The sequence below is a fragment of the Mesocricetus auratus genome, unplaced genomic scaffold (assembly GCF_017639785.1).
Source record: "Mesocricetus auratus isolate SY011 unplaced genomic scaffold, BCM_Maur_2.0 Super-Scaffold_100003, whole genome shotgun sequence".
Taxonomy (NCBI): domain Eukaryota; kingdom Metazoa; phylum Chordata; class Mammalia; order Rodentia; family Cricetidae; genus Mesocricetus; species Mesocricetus auratus.
Window position 1 is genome coordinate 1,202,017 of NW_024429188.1, and position 27,434 is coordinate 1,229,450.

A 27,434-nucleotide genomic window follows, 5' to 3' on the forward strand; every position below is an offset into this window, starting at 1 on the left:
TAATTGCTTTAGAAAAAAAAAAGTAAACGGAGAGAAAGAGAACATTACTGTTTAAAACAGCTAACTACGTATGAGACCTCGTTTCAGAAGTCTTCATTTTCATAAATTATAAAACTGGGTTTATGTTCCCTGCTTCCTTCGCGAGCTCGGGAGATGCTTCTCAGGAAGACATATTTAGGAATATAAACCACTTAAATTCAAGATTTGATATTTTGTCATAAAAATAACGCGTTACCCTGAGCATTTTTATAATTCAGAATATTTTCATATTAGAGTACTATTTTTTAAAATTCAGCTCCTTATTTTTCAAATCTGGAAGCATCTTTGGACCTTCAATCGTCCTTCCAGGCTGCATTTCATTCATTAAAGGCACCAAGTACATATAACGCAGTTCTGAAACAGGCATATTGGAGTATACGCCATTGGTCAGTAAATGTCTGCCCTCTCCGTCTTTTTATCACTAACACGGTGATATCACCAAATCATCTTTATAGAAAACGCAAAAACAACTCAGAAGTATCTCAATTAGAACACTACGCACAAACCAGAAATCTCAGCTCAGGCAAAGGGCTGTTTCTGTTCTGTTTTTGTTTTCTATCATCAAGGGCATGCTACAAATCAACCACCCTGGTAAATTAAAGCAATTCATCACTGGAGATTAGGGGTTGTTGCATTTCACAATACTCTTTACAATTAGCACACCCTCCCTCCTAGGTACTGCATAATACCCTTCACCCACCCAAGCGATCCTTCCGGTTCCCCGAGTGGAGCCTCCACTGTGGGGCCCAGATTCTCTTTCTCCGTCTTTTTCTCGGAGTCAGATTCTTCCATCGCGCAACAAGTCCTTCGCGGTGCCTTCTAAATCCGCAGTACTCTTTTCTTCTGGCTCACCTCCTCAACTGCCTATGCACACCGCCCGCAGCCCGCGGGGCCTGCTCTATCCCTGCCTCCGCCTTTGTCCACTGGGGGGCCGCTTTTCCCACAGTTACCTTTGCCGACCCGAACTTAAGTCTCCAGGCACGGCCGCGCAGGCCAGCCCAGAGGCACAGGCGATTCGGTGCGTGCAAAGGAAAAGATGCAGGAGAGGGAGGGCAAGGTGGATGAGGAGTTGGTCCCGAGTTTGGGCCCCCGCTCCCCAAGGTCTCAAGACCCAGAGATAATTTGGTCCTCCTCTCTGCAGCCCGCCGAGGCTGGGGTAACGGAATGAGCTGACCCGAGCTGCAGAAGCAAAGCGGTCGCCGCCTGGAAGAATCCGCCTGAGGCCGTCTTTACTTCCTCGCCCGCCCTTCAGGAGCGCAGGAGCCTCACTGCAGCCACGCTACTGCAGGCCAGGATCACGTGGGAACCTGCCGTAGTCCCAGCCTGTCACGTGCAGCTACCCTGGGGGGCTGAAGGGGGGGGGGGAAGCCGGGAAGAATACCATAGAGACTGCTCTAGGAAAGCCAGAGTGCCGCCCGCAGTCACGTGGCCCGAGCTCTCATTTCCGCGCCATAGGCCCTTAAGGCGCCCCGCAGGCACTGGGAAACTGGAGGCTGGCAGACGTGGCCCCGCCCACCCGCTGCTCCCCGTTAAAGGAGAAGGTTGCAATTTCAGTACCTGCAAGCTACCTGTTCTCACTGCTGCTTATGCTTAGGGGTGTGTGCAGAAAAGGCTGTTGTGGTAACTTTTCCTCCCGTTATCCCTTATGGCAGTTCTTATAATTTAAAAAAAATTACTACCTCTAAAGTGCTTTAAACTGTTTTTCACATACAAAACTCTCAATAAGTTTGTTATTGCCAGGACCAGAAACACAAAGGGTTTAACACATTCACCACTTAATTTTTAAAAAATGTGCAAATGTGAGGCTGGAGAGATGGGTCAGTGGTTAAAAGCACTGTCTGCTCTTCCAGAGGACCGAGGTTCAATTCCCAGCACCCACATAGCAGTTCACAACTGTAACTCCAGGTCCAGAGGATCTGACACTCTCACACAGACATACATGCAAGCAAAACATGAATGCATTAAAAATTTTGCAAATGTATTTTTAAAATTTCTGATTAATGTGTAATGTTTGTTCATACAGAATTTGGTGTGGAAAAATTCTCATAAGAGACTATATTCTCATAAGAAGTTAGGAAAGTATAAAACTATTAATGGACCATGCTTACTATATTCGAGTACAGAGACTGCCAGAAACAAGATGCCTTTAAGAACCCCAAGACTTGCTGGGCAGTGGTGGCACATGCCTTTAATCCCAGCACTTGGGAAGCAGAGGCAGGTGGATCTCTGTAAATTCAAGAACAGAACAAGCTCCAAAGCTATGCAGGGTAAACCCTGTCTCAACAAAACAAAAAGAATCCAAAGGATAACTTTGGAGAACTGAGAGAAGAGAGTAAGATGTGACATTAAGGGATTGTTAGTTTTTTTCATCTTTAAACCCTTATGCATTATATACAAATTATATATAACACATATGCATTGTATGCATGTACACATTAGTTTGATAAGAAAAGGAAACAAAGAAATAAGCCAGACATTAAAGGACTCCTTTAATCCCAACACTTGGAGACAGAAGCAGGTGGATCTCTGTGCGAGGCCAGCCTTGTTTACAAAACTACACAGAGAAACCCTGTCTCGAAGAGAAACCCTGTCTCGAAAAAGAAAGAAAGAAAGGAGGGAAGAAAGAAAGAAAAAATTAAAATCCAAAAGAAGAAAGGAAGGAAGGAAGACAAGGAAGCAAAAGTGTTGTCTGCTCCCACCAACCCTAGCTGAGGTCCTGTATGGTCCCTTCTCTCCACAACTTCCATGCCTCATGAAAATAACTCTATTGTGATTACCCTGTCTTCACTAGCAAATTGACTGCCTCCTCCCATCAAACATCAGCTATCAAACATCAGCTGTCAAAATCGGGACCCAGCAATGACCAAAACAAACAAACAAACAAACAAATAGGATATAACTGTATGCCATCTACAACTCCCTTTAGACATAAAAATACATGTAGATCAAAGGAATATAGATAGTAAAACATATTCCATGTAAATAGCCAAAACTAAGCTGCGATGACCACACTAATAGCTGATTAAAATGACATTAAATCAAACCTAAAACTCAAACTTTGAATTCAAGCTATGAAAGTCCAAATAAATAGCAATTATAGACTTAAATACTTTGTTTTAAAAGCAGATTAAGCAATCATGTAGAAGGTGTATAAGAAAATGAACTTGAGAGAAACCGTAGACCACTTGGGCCTAACAAAACTATGCAGCATATTCTACCCAACAAAGACAGAAGTGTTCATTTTCTTACTTGACTAGAACATGTGACCAAAGGTAGACTATATGTTTGACTGTTTGACTATGTCCTACAAAAGATTCTTTTAAAAAATCATTAAGAAGCTTTTCTGATCACAATGTAATAATATTATAAATAAATGTCAGAGGAAACACTGGAATGTATTTAAAATTATGGAAAGTAAACAGCATATTCTTGAACAGACACTGGTCCAAGGAGATGTTCTTGTTTTATGCTGATTGGCATTTCCTTGGTAGTTGATTCTGTCCTTTAGTTTTCAGTTTTGCTACATTACTAATTAAGTCAGTGCATGTTTTCTGAATGTCTATTATATACACGTAACACATTGTTCCAGACAGCAGGTTTAATACATTTGATAGGCATTTTTTTTTGCTTCACTCTCTTACTATATTTTTGCCTTTGCTAGTGTCAGTTTTTAAAAAAATACCTGTGGCATACCTTTTCCTTTTGTTTTCTTCTTTGCTTGTATTGTGTGTGTATGTGAATTTAGGTTATCCCTTTGATAATCTTGTTGCTTTTTCAGTTTTACCTCTAGTGTAATCTTAATAGCGTTTTACATGTAAACCTGTGTTTATTAAATAACTACTTATTAGAAAATAACTTTTAACTTCCACTTGAAATGTGGTGGAATATATTTCTTATTAGCTGTTCTTCCACCTGTTGTATTATATTGTCCTTAGTTTTTCTAGTGTTAAAATTAACACGTTAAAATTAACTGGGCTGTTTTTGTTTTTGATACAGGGTCTCATTGTATTGTCCAAGCTGATTTTGAAGCCACCTTCCTGCCTCTGCCCTCCAAGTAGCTGGAACTAGAGAGATGTGTCACCATGCCCAGCTGAGTAATATATTTGTTGGTACTTGATTTAGTTTCTGTCCTTGCCCTTTTGTAGAGTATTGATACCAGGCTATATGTCCCACTTTAAGTTACTCTGTCTTGCATACAATAATGGTTTTCCAAGCAGCTGTCCTATGTATATTTACAATGTATACCATCAGTTAGGCACTACTCATTGAACTCAGACTAATAAATAACTTATTCCTGGGACTAGAAAAGGAGGTACCCTATAAATTTATTGGGGTAAACTGAGATCATAAAATCCTATCAGGGGGTTGGAGATATTGCTCAGAGGTTAAGAGCACTGGCTGCTCTTCCAGAGGTCCTGAGTTCAATTCCCAGCAACCACATGGTGGCTCACAACCATCTATAATGAGATCTGGTGCCCTCATGTGGCATGCAGGCATACATGCAGGCAAAATACTGTAAACATAATAAATAAATAAAATCCTATCAGAGAAATCATGCCCAAGAACTCATCAGACATATCAGACCATATGGCTATGATTTCCGCTCATGGACCACATAGAGTGGACACCTAACACTGTGATGGCACAGTCACACACCAGCCTATTATCTGATACATGTGAGTGCATCTAGGATCAGTAAGTGGAGGACTGAGGATTCCACAACTGTATCAGGAGTCGAAACTGTTTGGAATGCTGCTATTGATATAGCTTACTCTACTGTCATCTATCTGTCCAACTGTTTGTCTGCCCCTCAGAACAGAAATTCACTTTTCCTGTTTATAGACTCTAACATGGCCTTTTACTTCACAGGTAGAGTCCGTATCCTTGTTCTCCAGCCCTGATTCCAGCATCTCCAGCAGCAGGTCCCTCTGGTACAGGTCTATATTATTATGTTATTAAGGAAGTCACTATCCCAATCTACTTATGAAAGCTTTTGAGCTCCACTACAGCCTTTATGCCTTGTATTCATTCTGTAAACCATATATACATATAGATATACAGATGTATTTAATGTGTGCTTTGTGACAGAGAATGAATCTTACTAATTAAGTTTGGGAAAACAAAAAGGATCTTACATTTACCTAAGCCAGATTTCCAGAATAGGAAGGATTATCTGCCACTGCTGCCACTGAAACCTTATAAATGTATTGCTGTTCAATAAATTATGAAAAACACAAATGTATTTGTCTGTATTTCTGACATTTTGCACTCATTATAAAGGGTATCATGCAGAAAATTGATTTTTAATTTTTTTTCTTTTTCTGGGGGCGGCATGTGTGCCTCTGGAAGTCAGAGAACAACTTTTAGATGTTAGTACTCTCACATGGATTGAACTCAGGTCTTCGGGCTTAACCAAAAGCACCTATGCCTGCTGAGCCATCACTTACCCCCATCCTGTGCCAAAAGTCCAAAAGTTATCTTTTTAAAGGTTAAACAGATCCTGCTACTCTTTGGCTAAACACTTTTTAATGCCTTCTCATTTCTGGCCTATCGTAAGTGAATTGTCAATCATCTCTGTCATCTCTTCTCCTCAGGTCTAGGTCAGCAAGTTCCAGCCTCAGTGGCCTAAGAGTTTCTTATCCTTTGAACAACCTTAAATGTCACCTCGAGGAAACAGGCTAGAAAAAGGAGCTACGTAAGTTGATGTTCCTTTAAAAGATGGAATTTGCCAGTCTCAGTTTGGAATGCCATTCCCTCTGCTTTTGCAATGGCCTCAGCTATCTCAGCTCACAGGTAATGTCCTCTTGAGGTCTTCTGGACCCACATCCTATTAGAGCAGGATAATCCTTTGTACCTCTAGTAGTTACTTTCTATCATATGCCCTTTACTTCATAATATTTCTTTTTTCTTTTACTGTTGAGATTATACTATAATTACATCATTTCTCCTTTCCCTTCCCTCCCTCCAAACCCTCTCATATAACCCTCCATGCTCTTTCAAATTCATGACTTCCTTTTTCACTTATTGTTTTTATATGCACACATATATTCCTAAATATTACCTGCTCAGCTTGTATAATCTCATTTATATGTATGATTTCAGAGCTGACCATTTGGTATTAGAACATTCCTTAGTTGCCCAGAATCTCTTGGCATATTAATAATCTTTTTTATTGCCTGTGAGTACAGAATTTCTATTGAAATTCTATGGAGACAAGCACTTGCTTTAAAAAAATGTTCTGCTATATACTAGGTTCACAGACCAGAATGTGGGTATATACTTGGTATTCACTGAGTACTTTTTATAAAGCTGGGAACAAATATATTAAAATGAAAAAAATCTGGTTAGTAACAGAAAGTAGGAAAAGGTATGACAGATAATCAGTTCTTTAGCACCCAAAATACCTTCACGTGTTTTGAGGATGAGAATGCGTAATCATTTTTAGGGAGTAAAGCCAATGAAAAAGGAGGAAATAATTGTCACAAAATTTTTGGAGGGGCAAAGGAGAGGAAGTCAGAGCAAAGCTAGGAAAATTCTCTATAGATAGAAGACAAAACTATGAATCCAAGTATTAAAGGAGACAACAATAGGCATGGACATCAATCAAACTGAAAAAAAAATTGGTGACAGGTCATATATATGAGGAACCTCCTTTCTGTTGTAGTCCATTAACAGTGTTGTAGAAGCAAGGTCATTTTCTGAAAATGAATGCAGATGAGACTTACGGAAATTAGATGTTAACCATTTGAGGAATAAGTGAATGAACAACATAAAGAAACATGGCACAAGGATTTCTGTTCAGTATTGGAAGAACAATTAAGGTTGGAAATAGGAAGATATTATGACCCTCATAAATAGATTAGTTTTAGGGGGTGATTTTTGCTCTAGATGTAATCAACAACCTTAGTGGAGATGTTTATAAGGCAGAACTGTGTGTGATCTCTGAACCTTCTTCCAGGGCTTTTGAAGGCTGAGTCCAGGAAGCTAGAAACACTCATCTTCATATATTCAGTGGATGCTTGTAGGAAGAGATCTTAGATATCTGTACTTCTAGCCACGCCCAAAGCAGCTGGTGTGGATAAGGAACAATGTAAATAATTCACAGATTTGGTTTTGTAAAAAGGCCTAGTGGGAAAAGAGTTAAATTGGGATTGCTTTTAAGTGAAATAGTGTGATGGTTTGAATAACATTGTCCCCCATAGGCTCATGCATTTGTTCCCCAATTGGTGGTTTTTTTGGGAAATCTGAGGAGCCATGGCCTTGTTGAAGGAAGAATGTCACTGGGAGCAGCCTTTGAGAGTTTAAAAACCTGAACCATTTCCAGTTCCTTTCTCTGCCTCATGCTTGTGGTTCAAGATGTGAGCTCTCAGCATCCTTCTCCAGTCATCAAGCCTGCTGTTTGCTATCACGATTCCTTGCTATAATGAAGTCTTATCCCCTAGAACATTAAACCAAATCAACTCTTCTTTCTCTAAGGTGTCTTGATCCTTGTATTTTATCAAATAAATAGAAAAGCAACTTACACAAATATTTGAAGAATAGAAGACTAATCAATTTCCTATTTAAGTTTAGTAGGCAAACAGAATAGTGCTATACTAGTATCGGGTAAACTGAACTTGAAGTCTGAGACATAATGGTCATTGTATCATAATAGAGGTGTCAACTCCTAAAGAATATACAACAGTTTTAAGATCACATGTATCCAACACAGTATTACTCAGATAGATGAAACAAATATTAATGACTCTAAGGCAAAAGACAGGCTGTAGTACATTAAAATGGAATTTCAATACCACACTTTACAAAACAAACAGATCATCCAAACAAAATAAGTAAGACTTGAAATACACTTTCTACCAAATGGACTTGATAAATATATCTAGAGTATTTCACAAAATAGCACAATAGATATTTTCTCAACTCGACTTGGAAAATTGCTCCAGGATAGAGTTATATTATGTCACAAGATATAAGAAATTTAGAGAAGATTGTGATTGTATTGTTTCTTTTCTGACCACTGATATGACACCAGAAATGAACAGAATGAAGGTTGTAAAAATCCATAAATGTATGAAAATTAAACAATGTACTCATGAATATCCAGTGAACAAAGAAGAAATTACAGGAAAAAACAAAATGATGTTTATAGGAAAAATGCCACTGGACAGAGAGATCTCTGTGGGGAGTGATTTTACATATCTGTAAGCGCTGAACACTCCGGTGTGGGTGTTCAAGACCAGCCTGGTCTACAGAGTGAGTTCCAGGACAGCCAAGGCTACATTGAGAAACTCTGTCTCGAACCCCTCCCCCTCAAAAAGGGAAAAATGCCTACATTAAGAAGAAAATGCTCAAATTAACAAAACAAAGCAACCCAAATGCTACTTCTCAAGTAATTACAAAAAAGCAACCTGGCCATTGCATGGGTCTACATGCCCTGGTGTTACAGGGCAAACCTGATCTCCTGGTTTAAGAAGGTGATATGTGCAATGCCTGCTGTGTTACATCACATGTATCCTACAATGCAGGGGCGCTAAATGGGCTTGGTTCAGAGGCACTCTAATTGACAGATTGGGTTTAGGCAGTTAATCCCCTAACCAGTGCAATAGGTTCTATGGGTTCCCACAGAGGGGGAGAATGCAGGAATTTCTGACCCATTAAATAGCCAGTTCACACAATAGCCCCTTGTTGAGATAACTTCTGGCTCCAGCACCCTGGTGGTTCACTGGGAGATGATGTAAGTTCCTTTCCCAAAGCAAGGTTACTGTGTATTTTTCACATTATTTATAAAGGTGGACTGTGACACATTCTAGTAGTTTGAATCACCAGCATCCACACTGGGGAGTTAACTGGGAGTCCACCTCTTCCCTGCAAAGGGAAGAATCCACTTCCTACAGCTGCGAAGCTAGAGTAACATATACAAGGATGTGTTGTTTTTCTTTCTATGATCTTAGATCTATGAATACTAGAAGTCATACCATCCTCTTGTTCACTTTTGCCATAGTCATTCATCTCAAAATGCAGCTATTGATCTTTTTCTCTTTATGGAGGGAGAAGTCAACTGAGTATTGTAATTCATCCATCTTGGTTTTCAAAGTTAAAACCGTTAAATTTGTTTGTCTCACTCCTCCAGAATTTGGAAATGCTTACTGAATATAATTATGCAAATGGTCAGGTAACTATTGGTATACGAAAAGGCAACAAGAGTCTCTCCTCATTGTTACCTGGATATAATTGGACAGTTGTTACATTGTCAAGGTTTCAACTGCTACATCATATTTGAGAACTAAAGTCATTTAATTTCATGAGACCAGGCCGTTTTAAAGACCTAAATGAACGTCATCTGTGAAAAGTACAGAATAGCTGCATTAGGACCACACTTACAAGGAAAAGGCTTCTGAGTCCAGCATCTTTCACTTGGAAGTATTAATTTTGTGGAAACCAAGAAACAAACATCAACTCCTTTAGTTAGAAATTTTTTATTAATTCCAGAGTGTTCTGTCAACATTTTCAAAGTAGCTATGATACAATTACCTTCAGAAATAATTTTGTTTGATTATGCAGCCTTTCCAATTAAACCTAAACAGTTTTGTGTCTACTGTAGTAAGTCATTAAAATGTAAAGTCTCCCTTCTGATAGTCATGTTAAATTAGCTGCTTTTGTATTGTATAGACACTTTTATATTCTCTTCAAATACTTGACAATGAAATGCATATTTTAAAGCTGTTTTTATAGATGCTGGCATATACTTAAAAATTCATTAACACAAAGGTCAAAACAACTGAGTTTCATGAACTTAGTACCTACAAAAATGAGTTTTAAAATTAGAAAGCCAAAGAATGAAATATTTGTTATGTTGATATTTTGTTTGTGCTTTTTAGCAATGTACAAATTATATCCTTAGTTTTGTAGAGCCTTACACATCAAAGTACAACTTATAAGCTGTTTGGTTCCCTTAAATACAGTGGCTCCAGATGGTAGTGTATCTATGTTCTTAGAATTTGCCAAACAAACACCTGGTTAAAGCTATTTACATTGTTGTCCCTATAATATTCTTCTTCTTCAGTATATGTGCTCAGCAAATTTCCGTTTATTCTTCAAAACTAACTCAAAAGGCACTTCATTTTTAATGCTTTCCTGTTTCCAGGAAGGATGTCTCCCTGTTTCCATGGCAACTTCGCACCTCTATTTAATTACACATAAATTATCTAGGCCTCACAAATATGTGTTTGCTTTTTATCTTTAACACCTAAGATGGATCTTACATTTCCTCAAATGAAGCTTGACAAAAAGCACAAATGAGCACCCATACATCGTCATCAAAAAGCTTAAGTTAATACAGAAGCAATTTAAGGACTGTCAATATTCAAAAAAACAACAGCTGCCTGCACTTGTCACTACCGGAGCTGGAGGTCAAGAGAACAAAGCTGTTAAGTCTAGGACTAGAATGAGAGAAGTGAAGCTCGGATGGATAAAATAGGTCACTCCACAAGAAGAAGATACAATAGATGAATGGCAGAGGGGGACATTTAAGTCTCCACACTTCAAACACCAAGTCTAGTTCTCTTTATGCACATATATCTTCAGATGGCACCCAAGGTTCCCATAGCCTGGGTTTATTTTGTATTTGTCTTTTACATTTCACAGTTTACTCCAATAAACATAGCATGCTCTTCTATCCTTAGCTTGACTTTCTGTCTCTGCTCAAAGTGTAGAGCAATTGCAGCTGTCGTGGAACTTTCCACCATTCTACATCGGGATTTCAGCTCTGCCTTGTCTGCAGTCACCTCTGACTACTTAACAGTGGCTAGAGACAGACTTGGAACTAATCAAACAGGGTAGGGTTACAAATGAGTAAAGGTTAGTCCGGTACAGTAAGCAGGGCAGTGTTCCAGAAAGTGAGCAATTGGACTTCAAAAATGAAAAAGGAGGCTGGGGAGATGGCCTAGCAGTTAAAAGTGCTTGCCATGCAAGCAAGAGGGCCTGTGTTCAGATCCCCAGAGCCAAACTGAGTGGGCATGAGGAGCTGTCTACAATCTCAGCCTTAGAAAGCAGAGATGGGATCCTAGCAAGCTGGCTAGTAAGACTAACAGTATCTATAAGCTCTGGGTTTGACTGAAAGACCCTGCCACGAAGAATAAGGTGAAAGAGCAATGGAGGAAAATTCTTAATGTTAACCTTGGGCTTTCACACACATGTGCCCCCACACACAAAGCATGCACACACACATTTCCATATACCACACACACACACACACACACACACACACACACACACACACACACACACACGAAGAAAACATTAAAGTTGGAAGAGGAGGTCTATCAGCTCTGGTTGGCGCATGCACTTCTTGATGCTCTCCTTTCGAACACAGGCCAAGACACGGGTATCCTCCTGAAAGAAGCGGTGTCCCTCATCAGTGAGCTTCCAGATGAAAGAGCGAGGCTTGTCATCCAGGTGTTCCTCCACGTCGACTGGCACCTTTTCAAAGCAGGTCAGGGAGCAGAGATTGTGGCGAATGGTGTTTTTCCAGCCTTCTGGTGCTGTCCGGAAATAGGGGAAATGTTGTCGAGTAAAATTGTAGATCTGCTGCACATTGAGGCCACAGGAAGGGCTGCTTTTTAATGCCAGAGCAACTAGATGGCTGTAGCTGAGAGGAGGGCGTGGCCAGGACTTCCTGTCCTGGTGTGGGCCATGGTACATTGTATGCTTCTTGGGGTGTTTGTTAGACGATGTGCATCCCTGTCCCTCAGTCTCCTCGTCTATGAAATCAGGGTCACTGGAGAACATCTTTTGTGGCTGAAAATGCTCAGTTTGGAGAACAGACAGGGATTGCATCACTCTCTGAGGCCCTAAGAAGGCAGACTCATCCGTCTTTGGGACTGGTGCACTTGGCTGAACGTTGTCACTGGGATTTGGAGCCTCTTTGCTGCTGATGGGGCACACAATGTTGGGATTCACCCACATCCACAAGCTGGGTTCAATGAGAGGGTCTTCTTCATCAGTACTGGCTTTCCTCTCCTGAGACAGTGCTGGTGGCTTTAGTAGCTGAATTTTGTATTTGGCAAGGCTTTGCTCAGCCAAAGGGCACTGATCTGTGGTACAAGGCAGGAAAAATTCATTCCCCATGTCCCATTCTAGCATCCCCGGGACTTGACCATGAAGACTGTACCAGAAGTCCCGATCTTTTAGCTTTACATCCATCTTTACTTGAAAGAGAGAGACGAAGAAAAACTTCCACACTGATAAAAGTCACTCTGGCACTTTGTAAACCTTTTTTTTTTGGCTAGGGCACTATTTAAACCAAGCTGTAGTGCACTCTATCCGTAGGGCTGCTGGAAGTGCTTGAACAAGGACACTACTTCACTGATCAGAAGTCTGGCTCAGAGAAGCCTCAGCTTTGTGGAGCACAGCTCAAAACAGTAACTGAGAAGATCATTTTAGCAGGAAAAAATGCAAACCAAATTTTCCAAGTGTTTTCTCACTATTGATCACAAAAGGTGATTTGATAGCTCTGTAAGATAACAGGGTGCATATCATTAACCTTATGTCACAGATAGGGGAACTGACATTTATAGAATATTTGGAACTGTATACCTAGATAAATATAAGACAGCTGGATCCATAGTCCTTTCTTAGCCTTTCACAATAGCATGGCCTGCTGATCTCATTCAATGTATTATGTAAAATAGGCACAAAACTGAGTTGTAGAATATAACTGAACCTACGAGATGACTGCCCTAGACTCACACTCATGCTATTTTCAGTCTTCTTCTGAGAATCAGCTCACTTCTACTTCTCCAGCTTGTCTTCCTAGGCTAGGCTTCTAAGCTATACTTTAAACACTGCACCATCAAATGTTTGTTACATCATGTGAGAACTTGCCTTTCATGTAGGTTTGAGTTAAGGAAATTTCAAGTTAAGGAAATTTGCAAGAAGAAAAATCAGGAAGGTGCTATTTAGCCAGTCCCAGAAAACCTATAAAGAGCCTGGCAGTGGTGGCGCACGCCTTTAATCCCAGCACTCTCGAGGCAGAGGCAGGCAGGTCGGCTGGCCCAACAGCCTCCAAAACAATAAAGAGAAACCCTGTCTCGTAAAACCAAAAAAAAACCTATAAAGTATATGATTCCACTAAAACTGTTATATAGGACTATGTCACAAGCCAGGCGGTGGTGGCACAAGCCTTTAATCCCAGCACTTGGGGGGGGGCAGAGGCAGGCAGATCTCTGTGAGTTCAAGACCAGCCTGGTCTACAAGAGCTGGTTCCAGGCAGCCTCCAATGTCACAGAGAAACCCTGTCTCAAAAAACCAAAACAACGGCCGGGCGTTGGTGGCGCACGCCTTTAATCCCAGCACTCGAGAGGCAGAGGCAGGCGGATCTCTGTGAGTTCAAGACCAGCCTAGACTACCAAGTAAGTTCCAGGACAGCCTCCAAAGCCACAGAGAAACCCTGTCTCGAAAAAACCAAAAAAGTAAAAATAAAAAAAAATTAAGAATAAAAAACCAAAACAACAACAACAAAACAAAGGTTCCAACAAATGACCATGGCAACTACTACAGAGCACTAACTTTCTATGCTTTCTTATTTTCTGACACTAGTTAGTGAGAAAATATTGTTCATACAAGAATCTAGAATGACACACGGACTTTGGACTCCCATAGAACAATGTGAGGTGCACTCTCACCCTGAACTCTTGGGGAAGGGTCTAGGCCCTGCCCTATATGAAATGACAGACTATGGACACCCCCATGGAGGGCCTCACCCTCCCTGGGGGAATGAGGGGATAACGGGGGGTTGGGGGGGGATGGGGGGAGGGCACGGGAGGAGGGGAGGGAAAAGGAGAGGGACCTGGAACTGACTTGTGAAGCAACCTTGTTTCTTATCTAAATTTAAAAAAAAGAATAAAAAAAATCATAAAAAAATCTAGAATGACTTTTTTTAAAGATTTACTTATTTATTACATATACAGTGTTCTGCCTACATACCAGAAGAGGGCACCAGATTGAATTGTAGATGGTTGGGAGCCACCATGTGGTTGCTGGGAATTGAACTCAGGACCTCTGGAAGAGCAGTTAGTGCTCGTAACCTCTGAGCCATCTCTCCAGCCCCCAGAATGACTTTTCTATTGCACCAATATAAGAATTAGTAACGATGATAGTATGAACTATCAATATTTATTGAATGCTGTATGTTACATGATTTAACTCTATGCCAAAATATACTCTATGAAATAAGCAATCTTTCTCCCCTTACTCAGTAAAAACTTGTAAGAGTAAATCACACAGCTTGATAATGGTGAAGCTGACTTTCAAAGAATGCAGAGCATGTGCCTTTACTCACTATATTAATCTCTATTGTTTCTGTATCCTACAACATAGTTATCATTTTAGCATCATTGCTTCATAATTCATGTGTCAGAAACACTAACCTGCTAGGCGTTTCACCATATCTTTTCCTGTGTCCCTTTGATCAAGAATGTCTTTATAGAATGCTCTATATACCCAAGTACCTTGGTCTAGCTAATGCCTATTCATTTTTTAAATTTTATTTATTGTGTGTGAGAGAGACAGACAGACAGACATACACACATACACACACACACAGAGAGAGAGAGAGAGAGAGAGAGAGAGAGAGAGAGAGAGAGAGAGAGAGAGAGAGAGAGAGAGAGAGAAATAGGGCATTCTTGCCATTGTGCCCATAGAGGTCAGAGGAAAACTTTGTGGAGTTGATTCTCGCCTTCATTCCAGGGATCCATCTCAAGTTATGGTATTTGCATAGAAAACACCTTTATCCACTAAGTTGTTTTGCTGGGCCCCTATTGATCTTTTAAGACTGAAGAAATGTTGCTTTAATCTCCATATAAATGGATCCCTTTTACAGTGGGGCAACGGCCTAGAGAAAGCATGGGATAGAACCTGAAATATTTAGATTGTGACAATTCTAGACATCCTGGCAACATTTGAGCTTTCAGGAATCCATTATTCTTTAAAGGCAAGCTCTACTGTTACAGAAGGTCTCTGACATCTTTAGAGAATTGAGGGCAATTCTTAGAATGTTTAATAAAACCAGTTCATTACTGTGTCTTCTCATGCATGCGTGCACACATGTGTGTGTGTGCGTGTGAAAGAGAGAGAGAGAGAGAGAGAGAGAGAGAGAGAGAGAGAGAGAGAGAGAGAGAGAAACACATGTGCACATGCTAAAGCATGGAAATGGAGGTCAGAGGACAATTTGCAGGAGTTACTTCTCTCCTTCGCTTCTAACTCAGGTCATCAGACTTGGCAGCAAGTGTGGTTACCCACTAGGACATCTCATTAGCCTGTCTCTGCTGGGATCAAAGGTATGAGCCACCACACTCAGCTCCTTTCATTTTCCAAAGCACCCCTTTGCACTGATACTGCTTCTCACCCAAGGACTAGTAAAGGAGATAGCAGATGTTTTAGGTCATGAAAAAATCCTTTTGCTGTTACAAAGCTCCGGAATTGTTTCGATAATGTCAGAGGTAGCATTAAAAGAATGGAAAACCACCTTCACCGGGCTTCCATAACGAAATTTTATCTTTAGCTAGTAAAAGTGTAAGTATATGATGATATACTCAAAACTTATGAGAAAAACAAATACTTCGTGGTATTTAAGATTTGTTGCTTTATACAGCAATGCATGAATATTTATTAGTCAACCAGGAAAGAAGATTAAAAAAAATCAATGAGTTAATCATAAATTATTTTAGAAAAAACAAGCACCATATCAATGGTTGCTATGCATTAATATATAAATTGTGTAAAGTTCAAGGGTGCCCAAGAACAGAACAGGAAAATATGTCCAATCTTTGTTTTCAAAATCAGGTGCCAAGGTCTGGGGCTATGTCATTCTGCAGGACCTGCCTCTTTTTTATGGTTTTTCGAGACAGGGTTTCTCTGTATTGTTTTGGAGGCTGTCCTGGAACTTTCTCTGTAGACCAGGCTAGCCTCAAACTCACAGAGATCCGCCTGCCTCTGACTCTTGAGTGCTGGGATTAAAGGCGTGCGCCACCACCGCCCGGCTAGGAGCTGCCTCTTTCTGATTCATGCAGAAGAGTCATTTATGTATCAGAAACCACACACTTGTAGAGTTTCTAATTCACACATAACTAAGAACTTCTAAGAATGAGAAACACTGATGAGTACCCATAATAATCAGGTAGAAAATTCCAATAGATGAAAATGTATTTTAAAGAAGAGAATAATAAAAAAGACCCAATCCCTTACCTACAAATTTATTCAAATGATAAGGAAATGCCAATAATGAATAATAAATCTGAATAATGCTAAAAGACTAGGTACATGGTAAGAGGTCAGGATAATGGCGATTACAAAACATGCATAAATTAAAGAGTGTTTCAGTTTTGATAAAAACAAGTTACAAAGAAACAGCTCTAAGAAATAACAAATGAAATGCTGTATTAAAAGATTCCCACCCCACCACACGCAGTTCAATATTTGTGAACCCGGAAAATCAGTCTTATTCTTTTACCTTGGGAAGTCTGGGATGTGTCTTCTATGTAGTTGGATAAAGTTAATCCAATTCAAAAGTAGTAAAATCCTGAAAAGACATAAAAATAAAACAAGTATAACATTAAACGAAGGAGGAAAAGTACAAGGGCAGGAATAGGGAGCAGTAAATTAACCTGTCTTTTTACCTTATAATAGGCTAAGAGGAAGTATATGATGTGTTTTTTTTTTTTTTGGTTTTTCGAGACAGGGTTTCTCTGTGGCTTTGGAGGCTGTCCTGGAACTCGCTCTGTAGACCAGGCTGGTCTCAAACTCACAGAGATCCGCCTGCCTCTGCCTCCTGAGTGCTGGGATTAAAGGCATGCGCCACCAACGCCCGGCTTATATGATGTATTTTTAATTGTTGTATTTGTGTAGACTTAATATGCTACTCAATTGGTTTAACTTGTTTCCAAAAAAACCACATTAAATTGCAATTACAGTTTAGAGCTTTTAGTATAGTCAGTTCATCAAATTGATAACCAATGTTTAGATGGCCAAGAAAAAAGTGATTTAAAATAGTTCAAACATCTGGTTTATGAGCTATTCAAATGCAAATAATGTTAAGTAGTAAGGGAGACCCAAAGAGTAACAAGTTGCCCTCAGTGTACAAAAACCACTGGACACAAAATAGCTTGTACAAAAATTTATTATTTTCATTGGTTTCTCTTTCTAGTAATCAGATTGAAGTTAATACCCATATATCAAAATTGACAGCATTTGGGGCTGGTGAGATGGCTCAGTTGGTAAAGACACGAGCCTTTATGCTCAATGACGTTAGTCTGATCCCTGAGATTTACATGATGGAAGGAAAGAATTGACTCTGTGAAGTTGTCATGTGCTCTGAACATCTCTCCCCCACATAAAAATAAATAAATAAGCAAATGAAAAAAATGCAAAACAGAATCAATTTTTAACATATTATAGTTATGTTTGAAGCCATGGATGTAACAAATTGTAGTAGGCATTGAGAATAAATTATTGTCCTTGTATTCATCAACTTATCTCTGCCATGCCATACTAAATTTCCTCATCTATGAAAGAAGCATAATAAGAAATTCACCCTGCTGGGTAGTGGTGATGCACACCTTTAATCCCAGCACTCAGGAGGCAGAGGCAGGCAGATCTGTGAGTTCGAGGCCAGCCTGGTTTATAAAACAAGTTGAGGACAGCCAGGGCTGCAAAGAAAAACCCTGTCTCAAAAAACAACAATGACAAAAAAAACAAGAAAAAAAGAAAGAAAACTTACCCTAAATGGTCACTGATATCAAATGAAATAATGTAAGTTAATTTATAGTGTATGTCAATACCTAATTTTAATGTTTGACATATGAAGTTCCATAAATATAAGATCTCATTTATGTTATTCTCTTGAAAAGAAAAATGTATACTTTAAAAATATTTTAAAAATTCATTTTATTACTTATTTCTGTGTACGTGTGTGTATGCATGTAAGTGCACATGTGTGTAGGTGCCTGTGGAGGCTAGAAGAAGCTGTTGGAGCCCCTGGAACTGTAGTTGCAGGTGGCTATAAACTTCTCTACAGGGATGCTGGGAAGCAAATTTGGGTCCTCTGAAAGAGCAGCACGTGTTTTTAACCACTGAGCCATCTCTCCAGTCTGAAATATAGGCTCCTAATCATGAATGTTTTTTTAAAGGACTATATGAGAACATTTTGACATTCTTGAGAACTGATTTTGATGTTTAATTTTGAAGGTTCTTTGAACTCTGCATTATGAGTTCAAAAGCCTCAGACAAAAATTTTGATTTATTTTATTCCAACACTTTGAAAGTCCTGAAATTATGGACTAACTTATTTGTAATGCCTTTTCAGTTATAAGACAGGCCGAAGGCTAGTAACTCCTTTATGTTATTGCCTCTTTTTAAAAGGTATGATGTCACCTTTATGGATAAGCAAAGGAGATTCTGTGAAATAAAACCAAAATTAAATCAAATGAAAAGCTTATCTAGATGACTAACACCAGGGGCAAATTTCATGTAGCCCAGTGCAAGAGTTTATTTTGTAATAGGTACTAAATGACATGTAAAAAAAAATATAGTGAGTACATAGAGAAGTGTGGGGCTCTTAGGTCTAGTACATAGATCACACCACACCATCTGCTTTTTGTCATTCTCAAGAGGGCAATTCACAACAGCCTACATATATTAAATGTCTACATATATAGTAGCCAGCCCAAATTGGCAGAGTGCTTTCACATAGTTGGTAAACCCCTTGTTTGCTTAAAATATATAAGGAATAAAGTTACAGAGAAAGAGATATAGCACACACGACAATAAATCTCAAATATAATGAAAAAAAACCCTCATTATACCAGAAACTTTACAAAACTGATGAGCAGAACTGAAGCCATTGACTTACTGACCTTTCGAATACTAAGCAGGAATCAAAAATCCAGAGTGTGGCAGTGACCCAGAGTCCTCATCCTGACATCTAGGAGTGTGCTGAAAGCTGGAGTGCCAGCAGGGAGCAACCAAGACTGTTTTAGAAGGAAATGGAGTATGGTTAGACCTTGGTCACTAAGGCAGAGCACATGTGCAGAACAACTTGGAGAAAGACTTATTATGGCCCCAACAGCCTCCAAAACAAATCTTTGTGCCTGAGTAGCTGAACTCCGGGAATACTTCCACAGGTGAGCCCTGTTCTACCAATTCTCTCTTCAAAACAGTACTAAAAAATCCTTTGCATTCTTGATGTGGAAATGGGTGGGGTCTGGCCAATTTCTCAGATTCCCTCAAGACATCTTTCTTATTGCCAAGATGCAAAGTACTTGAGTTCATTTAATAGTCTTAATCCTTAAAGCAGCCACAATTCCCTTAGCTTCAATAGGCCTCTCTTCTAGGCAAACAGCAAGTTTGTCCAACTTTTCCAAAGCTCAATGCTGGGATACCATTAAATTTTCTCTACCATATTAGCCCATTGTCTTTTAACCCAGTCTTCCACAAATGCACATAACTTCTTTGCCAGACTGAATGTCCTCTAGTCTAGTTCCCAATACAGTGCTTGTTGTTATCTAAAGCCTCAAAAGCATAGTCTTCACTGACTCTATGTATATAAGCACCCTGATCTAGGAACCCACTTCTGCCACAGATTATACTCACTTTACAGTGTTTTACATTTTCTCTAGCTCGTATCACCAACTTATAAATGTTCCTCTCAAAAACTGGTACCAAAAGTCAGGAAGGAGAGAAGAGGGGGGGTTGGAGGGAAATACCACTGACTGTTCCACAGAAACAGAGTGGGAGCTTGAGCCTGGACTCCACTATCTTTCTCCCTTCTCCCTCCTTATTCCATTTTCATTGCAAGCCTATGTGATGGGATGGTATCACCTAAAAGATGAAGTCCCCATACTTAATCTCTTCTGGAAACGCTTTCACAGAATACCCAGTGCACAGTACTAATCTCTCAGTTGCTTCTGAATAAAGTTATCAAGATTAATCCTCACAAGGCGCATAAAGTAAAGGTATAGAAGAATATAAAAATCAAATTTTAATTAAAATTAGACTGAAAACTCATCACAAAATACACAAGATATGTTAAAAAGAAAACTTAGCAACTATATAATGCATACATTCTCAAAATCATGCTACTATTAAGCCATCTACTTAAGATATTTGAAAATTGGATATATTAAAATATATGTGTAGAAAGGAACACACACACATATATATGTTTGAAGTAAGTCATTAAAAATGTCAGAAATGACTCAGTGAGATAGTTCAGTGGGCAAAGTACCCGATGCTGAGTCTGCTGACCCAAATTCAATTCCCAAGACCCACAATGTTGAAGGAGTTATCTCCCCCACACCCACACAAGCTTTGTGTCACCATTGCTTTAGCATATCTTGTGAGCAGGACACCATTGTAGACCAAATGGTTTGTGGCTAGTTTGGTGTTTACATTTCTGGTCTTGTAGTCCTCAGAGTACTTTCCTGTACCAAAGATGCTGGAACATAGGGTAGAAGGCCCTATGTAGGCACCAGCTTGACTTCTTCATGTTCAATGAGTTGTGTAGGTGTTTAGGAATGGCACCTTACTGCCAGTTTGTGGAGAGCAACCTATATTCTTGGCAAGCTTCATTTGGTGACAAAAGATGGCCAGTTGGGTCTCTGCCTCCCCCATTATTTGTTTATTTCATCACACACACACACACACACACACACACACACACACACACACACACACACACATATATTTTAGGAAGTTTCTACTGCATTAGGTTACCATACTAACCCTCATATGGCTCTTAATTTTAGTTGTCTCTTCCCATGTTCCCTCCCTCATCTCCCTCACTGCTTCTCACTTGATCCTCCCATTCCAGTCCATCCATGACTATTCTATTTGCCTTTCATAATGAGATCCATCTGATCCCTAAAGACCCTTACGTGATACACACCCTCTGTGTTCTATAGATTGCAGCTTGAACATCATTGATTAAACAGTTAATATTTGCATATATGTGAATACACACCATATTTCTTTTACTGGGTCTGAAATCCTCACTCAGGTTGATTTTTTTTCTAGTTCTACCCATTTACCTGTTAATTTCATTTTTAAATGGCTGAGTAAAATGTACCACATTTTCTTTATCCATTCTTCTGTTGAGAGACATCTAGATTGTTTCCAATTTCTGCCTATTATGAACAGAGCAGCAATGAACATGGCTGAGCAAGTGCCTTTGTGGTAGGATGAAGCATCCTTTGGGCATATGCCCTAGAGTGATATGGCTGGATTTTGAGGTAAATCAATTCACAACTTCCTGAGGAACCACCACCCTGATTTCCACAGTTACTGTACAAGTTGCAGAACCAACAGCAATGGAGGAGTGTTCCTCTTATTCCACATCATTACCAGAATGAGCTTTCACTTGATTTGTTGATCTTAGCATTTCTAAAGGGTGTACGATGACATCTTAAAGTAGTTTTGATTTGCATTTCTCTGATAACTAAGCATGTTGAACATTTATTTGTTTCTCAGCCATTTGGCTTTCTTCTTTTGAGAACTGTTTTTGGATCTGTACCCCATTTTTAAATTGGGTTGTTGGTTTTCTTGGTATCTAGTTTTTTGACTTCTTTATACATTTTAGAAACTGGCCCTCTACCAAATGTGTAGTTGGTAAAAATCCTTTACTATTCTGTAGGCTGCCACTTTGACTGATGGTGTCCTTGGCTGTGTTGAAGCTTTTCAGTTCCATGAGGTTCTATTTATTAGTTGTCGATCTTAGTACTTGTGATAATGGTGTTCTGTTCAGAAAGTCATCTGCTGTGTCAAAGAGTTCAAGGCTATTCCCCACTTTCTCTTCTATCAGGTTCAATGTGACTGGATTTAAGTTAAGGTCCCTGATGCATTTGGAGTTGAGTTTTGTGCAGGGTGGTAAGTATGGCTCTTTTTGCATTCTTCTACATAGAGCTATCCAATTTGATCAGAACCATCTGTTAAAGATACATTTTTTTTTGACGGGCATTGGTGGTACTTGGGAGGCAGAGGTAGGTGGATCTCTGTGAGTTCGAGGCCAGCCTGGTCTACACAGCGAGTTCCAGGACAGGCTCCAAAGTCGCACAGAGAAACCCTGTCTCGAGAAAAACCAAAAAAAAAAAAAAAAAAAAAGAAGGGATACATTTTTTTCCAGCGTGTGTTTCTGGCTTCTTTATTTAAAAAATCAGGTGTCCATAGGTGTGTAGATTTATGTCTGGGTCTTCCATTTGATTCCACTGATTGACATGTCTTTTCTTTTGGGTCAATACCATGCTGGTTTTATTACTTTAGTTCTGTAGTACAACTTGAAATCAGGGATGGTGACAGCTCCAGAAGTTCTTTTATTGTACAGGATTGTTTTAACTATTCTGTTTTGTAGTTGTTTCCATATGAAACTGAAGATTGTCCTTTCAGGTTTGTGAAGAATTGTATTGGCATTCTGATGGGGACTGCATTGAATCTGTAGATTGCTTTTGATAGGGTGGATATTTTTACTATGTTAATCCTACTGATCCATAAGCATGAGAGATCTTTCCATCTTCTGGTATCTTTTCAATTTCCTTCTTCAATGACTTGAAGTTTTCATCATCCAAGTTTTTTTATATTATTTGAGGCTATTTTGGAAGGTGTTGCTTCCCTGATTTCTTTATCAGTCCATTTGTCATTTGTATATAGGAGGGCCACTGATTTTTGTATACAGCTACTTTGCTAAAATGTGTTTTTCAGCAGGAGGCATTTCCAGATGGAATTCTTAGGGTCACCTATGTATGCTATCATATCATTCACAAATAAAGATGCTTTCACTTCTTCCTTTCCATTTGTGTCCCCTTGATCTGCTTCAGTTGTCGTTTTGCTCTAGCTAAAACTTCTGGCTTTTAGAGTCTCCATTGAGAAGCCAGTTGCAATTCTAACAGGTTGTATGTTACTTGGTCTCTTTCTCTTGCAGCTTTTAATATTCTTTCTTTGTTTTCTTTACATTTAATGCTTTGAGTATGTGTTAAGGAGACATTCTGTTCTGGTCCAGTGTATTCGGTGTTCTTTATGCTTCTTGTGCTTTGGTAGACATTTCCAAATGCTAGGGAAATTTTCTGTGATTCTGTTGAAAATATTTTCTGGGTCTTTGAGCTGGGCTTCTTGCCTTTCCTCTATTTCTATTATTCTTAGATTTGGTCTTTTCATAGTGTCTCTGATTTTCTGGATGTTTTGTGCCAGAAGTTTCTTAGATACAACTTTTTCTTTGACCAAGGTACCAATTTATTTTTATCATGTCTTCAATGCCTGAGAGTCTCTCTTCCATTTCTTGTATTCTGTTGGTGAGACTTGCCTGTGTTCGTGTTCCTAAATTTTTCATTTCCAGATTCCCTTCAGTTTGGGTTTTCCTTTTAGATTCTTTTTTCCCTTTCAGGTCTTGAACAATTGTTTTAATCATTTCCTTCCACTGTCTGTGTTTAAACAGATTTTAAAAAGGAATTTGTTCATTTCCTCTTTAAGGACTGCTACAATATTCATAAAGTCTGTTTTAAGGTCTTTTTCTTGTGCTTCAGCTATGTTGGAATATTCAGGACCTGATACGGTAAATTTGCTGGGCTCTAGTGAAGACATACTGTCCTGGCTGTTACTGTGTTTTTATGCTGGTGTCTTGGCATCTGGGTTTGGGAAGATTGTGATTTTAGGTGCTGATATCTGGTCTTGTCTTTGTTAGGTGGATGTTTTGTTCCTTGATTTCTGTTTCCTCTCCGTTTCTTAGAAGAGTGTGGTGGCTGTGTGTTGCCTTGTAGGAAATTCATCTAGTCGCCTGATAGTTTTGGCCACCCACTGGGGTTTCCAATTAAAATGTGTTTCTTGGTATTGGGAACTGACATGCAGGAATGGTGAGGGGGTCCACAGGAGGGAGATTAGCAGAGTTTTACAACAGGATCTGCTTAGTCCCCTAAGAATGGGGGTAGAGAGTGAGGAGAGATCACAACAAAAGGTCTGCTAGAGAGCTGGGGAAGTGACTGGGGGATGGACTTAGAGCAATGGAGGGAGAAGTGAGGATCTGCAAGGCAGCTTTCTTGCTTCCCTGGTCAGAGTGACCCGTGGGTTCCCAGGGAGTACCTGCAGGTGTTGGGGGCTGGGGCAAAGCAATGAGGGGAGGGAGAGAGAGTGGGAGGGGACGATTTGTGTTATCACTGGAGATGGGGGTAGAGGGGGGAAGGGAGGCTGCAGCAGGTGTTCTCCTGCAGGGCTGGGGATGAGGCTGGGGGGCTGGACTTGGAGGAGCAGAGGGGAGGCGAAGGTCTGCAGTTAGCGTACCTGTTTCTCCTGCAGGAGTGGCTGTGGGTTCCCAGGGAGTGCCAGCTGGAATTGGATGCTGGGATACAGAAATGAGCAGGGGGAGAGAGACAGAGAGCAGGAGGGAGATATCTGGGGGGTCCACTGGAGATAGGGGCAGAGGGGGAGGGAGGCTGCAGCAGGTGATCTGCTCCACAGCTGGGGATGAGGATGGGGATTGGAATTTGGGGAGCAGAGGGAGAGGTAGAGATATGCAGTCAGCCTACCTGCTTCTCTGGCAGGAGTGGCCTTCGGGTTTCCAGGGACTGCTTGCTCGGGTTGGGGTCTGCGATAAAGCAATGAGTGGGGGAGGGAGATTAGGAGGGGTCGATCTGTGTCATCCAATGGAGATGGGGGCAGGGGAAGGCAGGGAGGCCTCAGCAGGTGGTCTGCTGTAGAGCTAGGGATGAGACTGGGGGACTGGATTTGGAGGAGAGCGGGGAGAGGTGAAGGCCTGCAGTTAGCCTACCCGCTTCCCTGGCAGGAGTGGCCTGTGTGTTTCCAGGGAGTGCCTGTTGGAGTTGGGGGCTGGGATAAGCATTGATTGGGGGGGAGGGAGGTTAGCAGGGGAAGATTTGTATGATAGACTGGAGATGGGGAAGAGGGGGGAAGGGAGCCTGCAGCAGGTGTTCTGCTGAAGGGCTGGGGCTGGGGGGGATTGATTTAGAGGAGCAGAGGGAGAAGTGAAGGTCTGCACTTAGCCTACCTGCCCCCCTCACATGAGTGGCCTTTGGGTTCCCAGGGAATGCATGAAGGAGTTATAGTCTGACCTCCACATGTACAATGTGGTGCATGAATGTGCACACTAGTGTGTGCACAATACACATACAATAAATGTAACATTTTTTCAATAGGTAGACGAAATGTCATGGCCATAGAAGAAGAGGTCAATGAACTGGAAATACCAGTACTCATGGACTCAGTCAACATCTAGCAGGAATCATAACAATCTAAAAGCACTGCCAAGAGAAATGGAGGCTACACTGAGATCATGTAACATTCATCTAAAATAATATTGAGAGAAGTGTAAGGTGAATGATGAAGAATGAATAACGAAAAAGAAATTACTGATAATTCTCTAGATTTAAATAGTGGCATACACTTTCGTATTTAAATGAGCAGCATAAAACATCTACTAACTCCTAGGCACAGTGAAAAAAAGCCTCATAGCAGAAAAGAAAGAAATAGCGGGAAGGGCTGGTGGGGGTGTGTCGATCATCAGAATTTCTGAGAACCCAGACACATTCTACTCCTGACAAGTCATTTATCTAAAATAAACTTCTCTCAATATTTATACGATTGTTTCAAATGAACTACATCATAATGGCGAACAAATATTTTTTACACTGCCATCAGAGAAATATACCTAACTAAAGAGAAGATAATTAAGCCTACTCTGCAGCAGTGAAACAAAAGTAGATAGTGATGCTAAGGCTGTGGCAGGAGCAGAGTAATTACTTATGTTAAGACTTTAATTGATAAAGCCAGAGTGCTTGCATAAAGCTACTGGTTTATTTTACAATGCAATGATTGACACTGGAGATTGTAGCCCTGTTTGATGCAAACTTGCCATGTAATTTGGAGAACATGCACATACCAATATTTTTTCCTTTGGAGAATTTTCCCAATAGTTCATATGGACTCTATTAAGACATTTCTAAAGTAAGATGCTTCAATAATTGACTCTACACAGAAAACGCTGAGACCTCTGTGCAGGATACTCTCTACAAAGTAGTATGGTCACCTCACACATTTAAAAGAGGAGATAATACAGGCAGTGCATGGAATGTACATACTCAGTTTCATTGATTTTGACAAATGGACACATATACCTTAAAACCACCCAGAATAACTTTTCAAACATCTGCCTAACCATAGAGGATTTTCTTATCCTCTTTGTAGTCTGTGTTCACTCATTCTTGCAGTTCATTTCTAACTTTTATTGCTAAAGATTACTTGTGTCTTATGTGCAAAGAATTAGATAGTAATAACAACTAACAATAAAAACAATCTTAAGAGCCAGTTGACAGTTAGAAAACCTTTCTTTTAAAGTACCATTAATCAGACTGGGGTAGGTAACAATGGATGTTAGAAATATTTTAAATATTGAAATAAAATAACTTTGATCTTTGTACTTTTTGAATTAGTCAAGTGTGGAGACAAAAGAAAGACACTGTTAGAGGTTTGTTAGAGACCACCACTACATGCAAAGATATACAATAATATTTGGCCATAAGGACATGAAGACAGAGAAAACAGATTAAAAACAGAGAACTAATAAATTAAGTTTAATACTTTGTGCTCAGAACAAAAACATATAAAAATATCCAAAAATAATAAAGAATTAAATAGGCACTTCAAGGCTACTGAGGTCTCTTCAATAGTTAATAGGACAGAATTACTGAAGGCTTTGGTAGAAATTTTTATAGTTTGGTATTTATTTACTTATATATCTATATATAATAAGTTCAAAATAACAAGAATATAAATGTCATTTATAACATCCAAAGCAGAAGAGGGTGACTAAGAAGCCAAGAAAGAAGATGTTAAACAGAAAATAAATAATATAAATGAGTGAAAAATATATCAGTAAACAAAATAATAGGAACAATTAACCCCACTGAGTAAAAACAAGATTACCACAGGCTCTTTTCCTAAAACTTCCATAAAACGAGTTTGTTTTGTAGTTTTAGCTCAAAAGTGCCCCCTTTAACAACTCAATTCATCTAGAATTCATAGTTTTTCATATAATGAATTTAAATCGCTTAAAAAAAAACTCTGAACTGCTTGGAATTCAGGGGAGATGTGTTTAAAGTCAGAGATTTTCACTGGTCAGTTCTGTTTCTATATGCTTTCAATTCTTAGATGTTTCACATTAGCTTTTTAGTGTGGCAAATCATGTTTTACTTTCACTTAAGCATTGAAGTTTGGAGTACCTCATACTAAGAGCAACTCTACAATTGAATTTTGCTTTGGCCATATAGGAATCATTTCTAGTCTATAATGTGCCCCAAATATGACTTCAGATTCCTTGACACAGAATAAAGTTTTTATCGTTAATTACA

General features: G+C 39.7%; 2 protein-coding genes and 1 long non-coding RNA gene across 5 annotated transcripts in view; 1 reads left to right on the forward strand and 2 right to left on the reverse strand.

Annotated features, from left to right (window-relative positions):
- The window catches only part of Rragb (Ras related GTP binding B), a 50,189-nt gene extending 48,799 nt beyond the window's left edge, over positions 1-1,390 (reverse strand). Inside the window, exon 1 of one of the 3 annotated variants that reach the window (XM_040743971.1) lies at positions 740-1,390. In XM_040743971.1, the coding sequence (XP_040599905.1) occupies positions 740-831 (92 nt within the window). In that variant the 5' untranslated portion in view covers positions 832-1,390. The remainder of the gene's footprint in view (positions 1-739) is intronic. The other 2 variants (XM_040743970.1, XM_040743969.1) reach the window with 2 other exon arrangements.
- A 3,000-nt stretch (positions 1,391-4,390) lies between these two features.
- Positions 4,391-7,485, forward strand: LOC121139795. Its single transcript, XR_005876677.1, has 3 exons — positions 4,391-4,976; positions 5,634-5,832; positions 7,242-7,485. It is a non-coding gene; the product is annotated as an uncharacterized LOC121139795 (long non-coding RNA).
- Positions 7,486-11,294: 3,809 nt separating this feature from the next.
- On the reverse strand, positions 11,295-16,617 carry Foxr2 (forkhead box R2). The gene is made up of 2 exons (XM_005086983.2): positions 16,547-16,617; positions 11,295-12,550 (listed from the first exon to the last, which is right to left on the reverse strand). Exon 2 carries the CDS (start codon positions 12,238-12,240, stop codon positions 11,338-11,340), a length of 903 nt encoding a protein of 300 aa, XP_005087040.1. The 5' UTR covers positions 12,241-12,550; positions 16,547-16,617; the 3' UTR covers positions 11,295-11,337.
- Between the last annotated feature and the right edge of the window lie 10,817 nt (positions 16,618-27,434).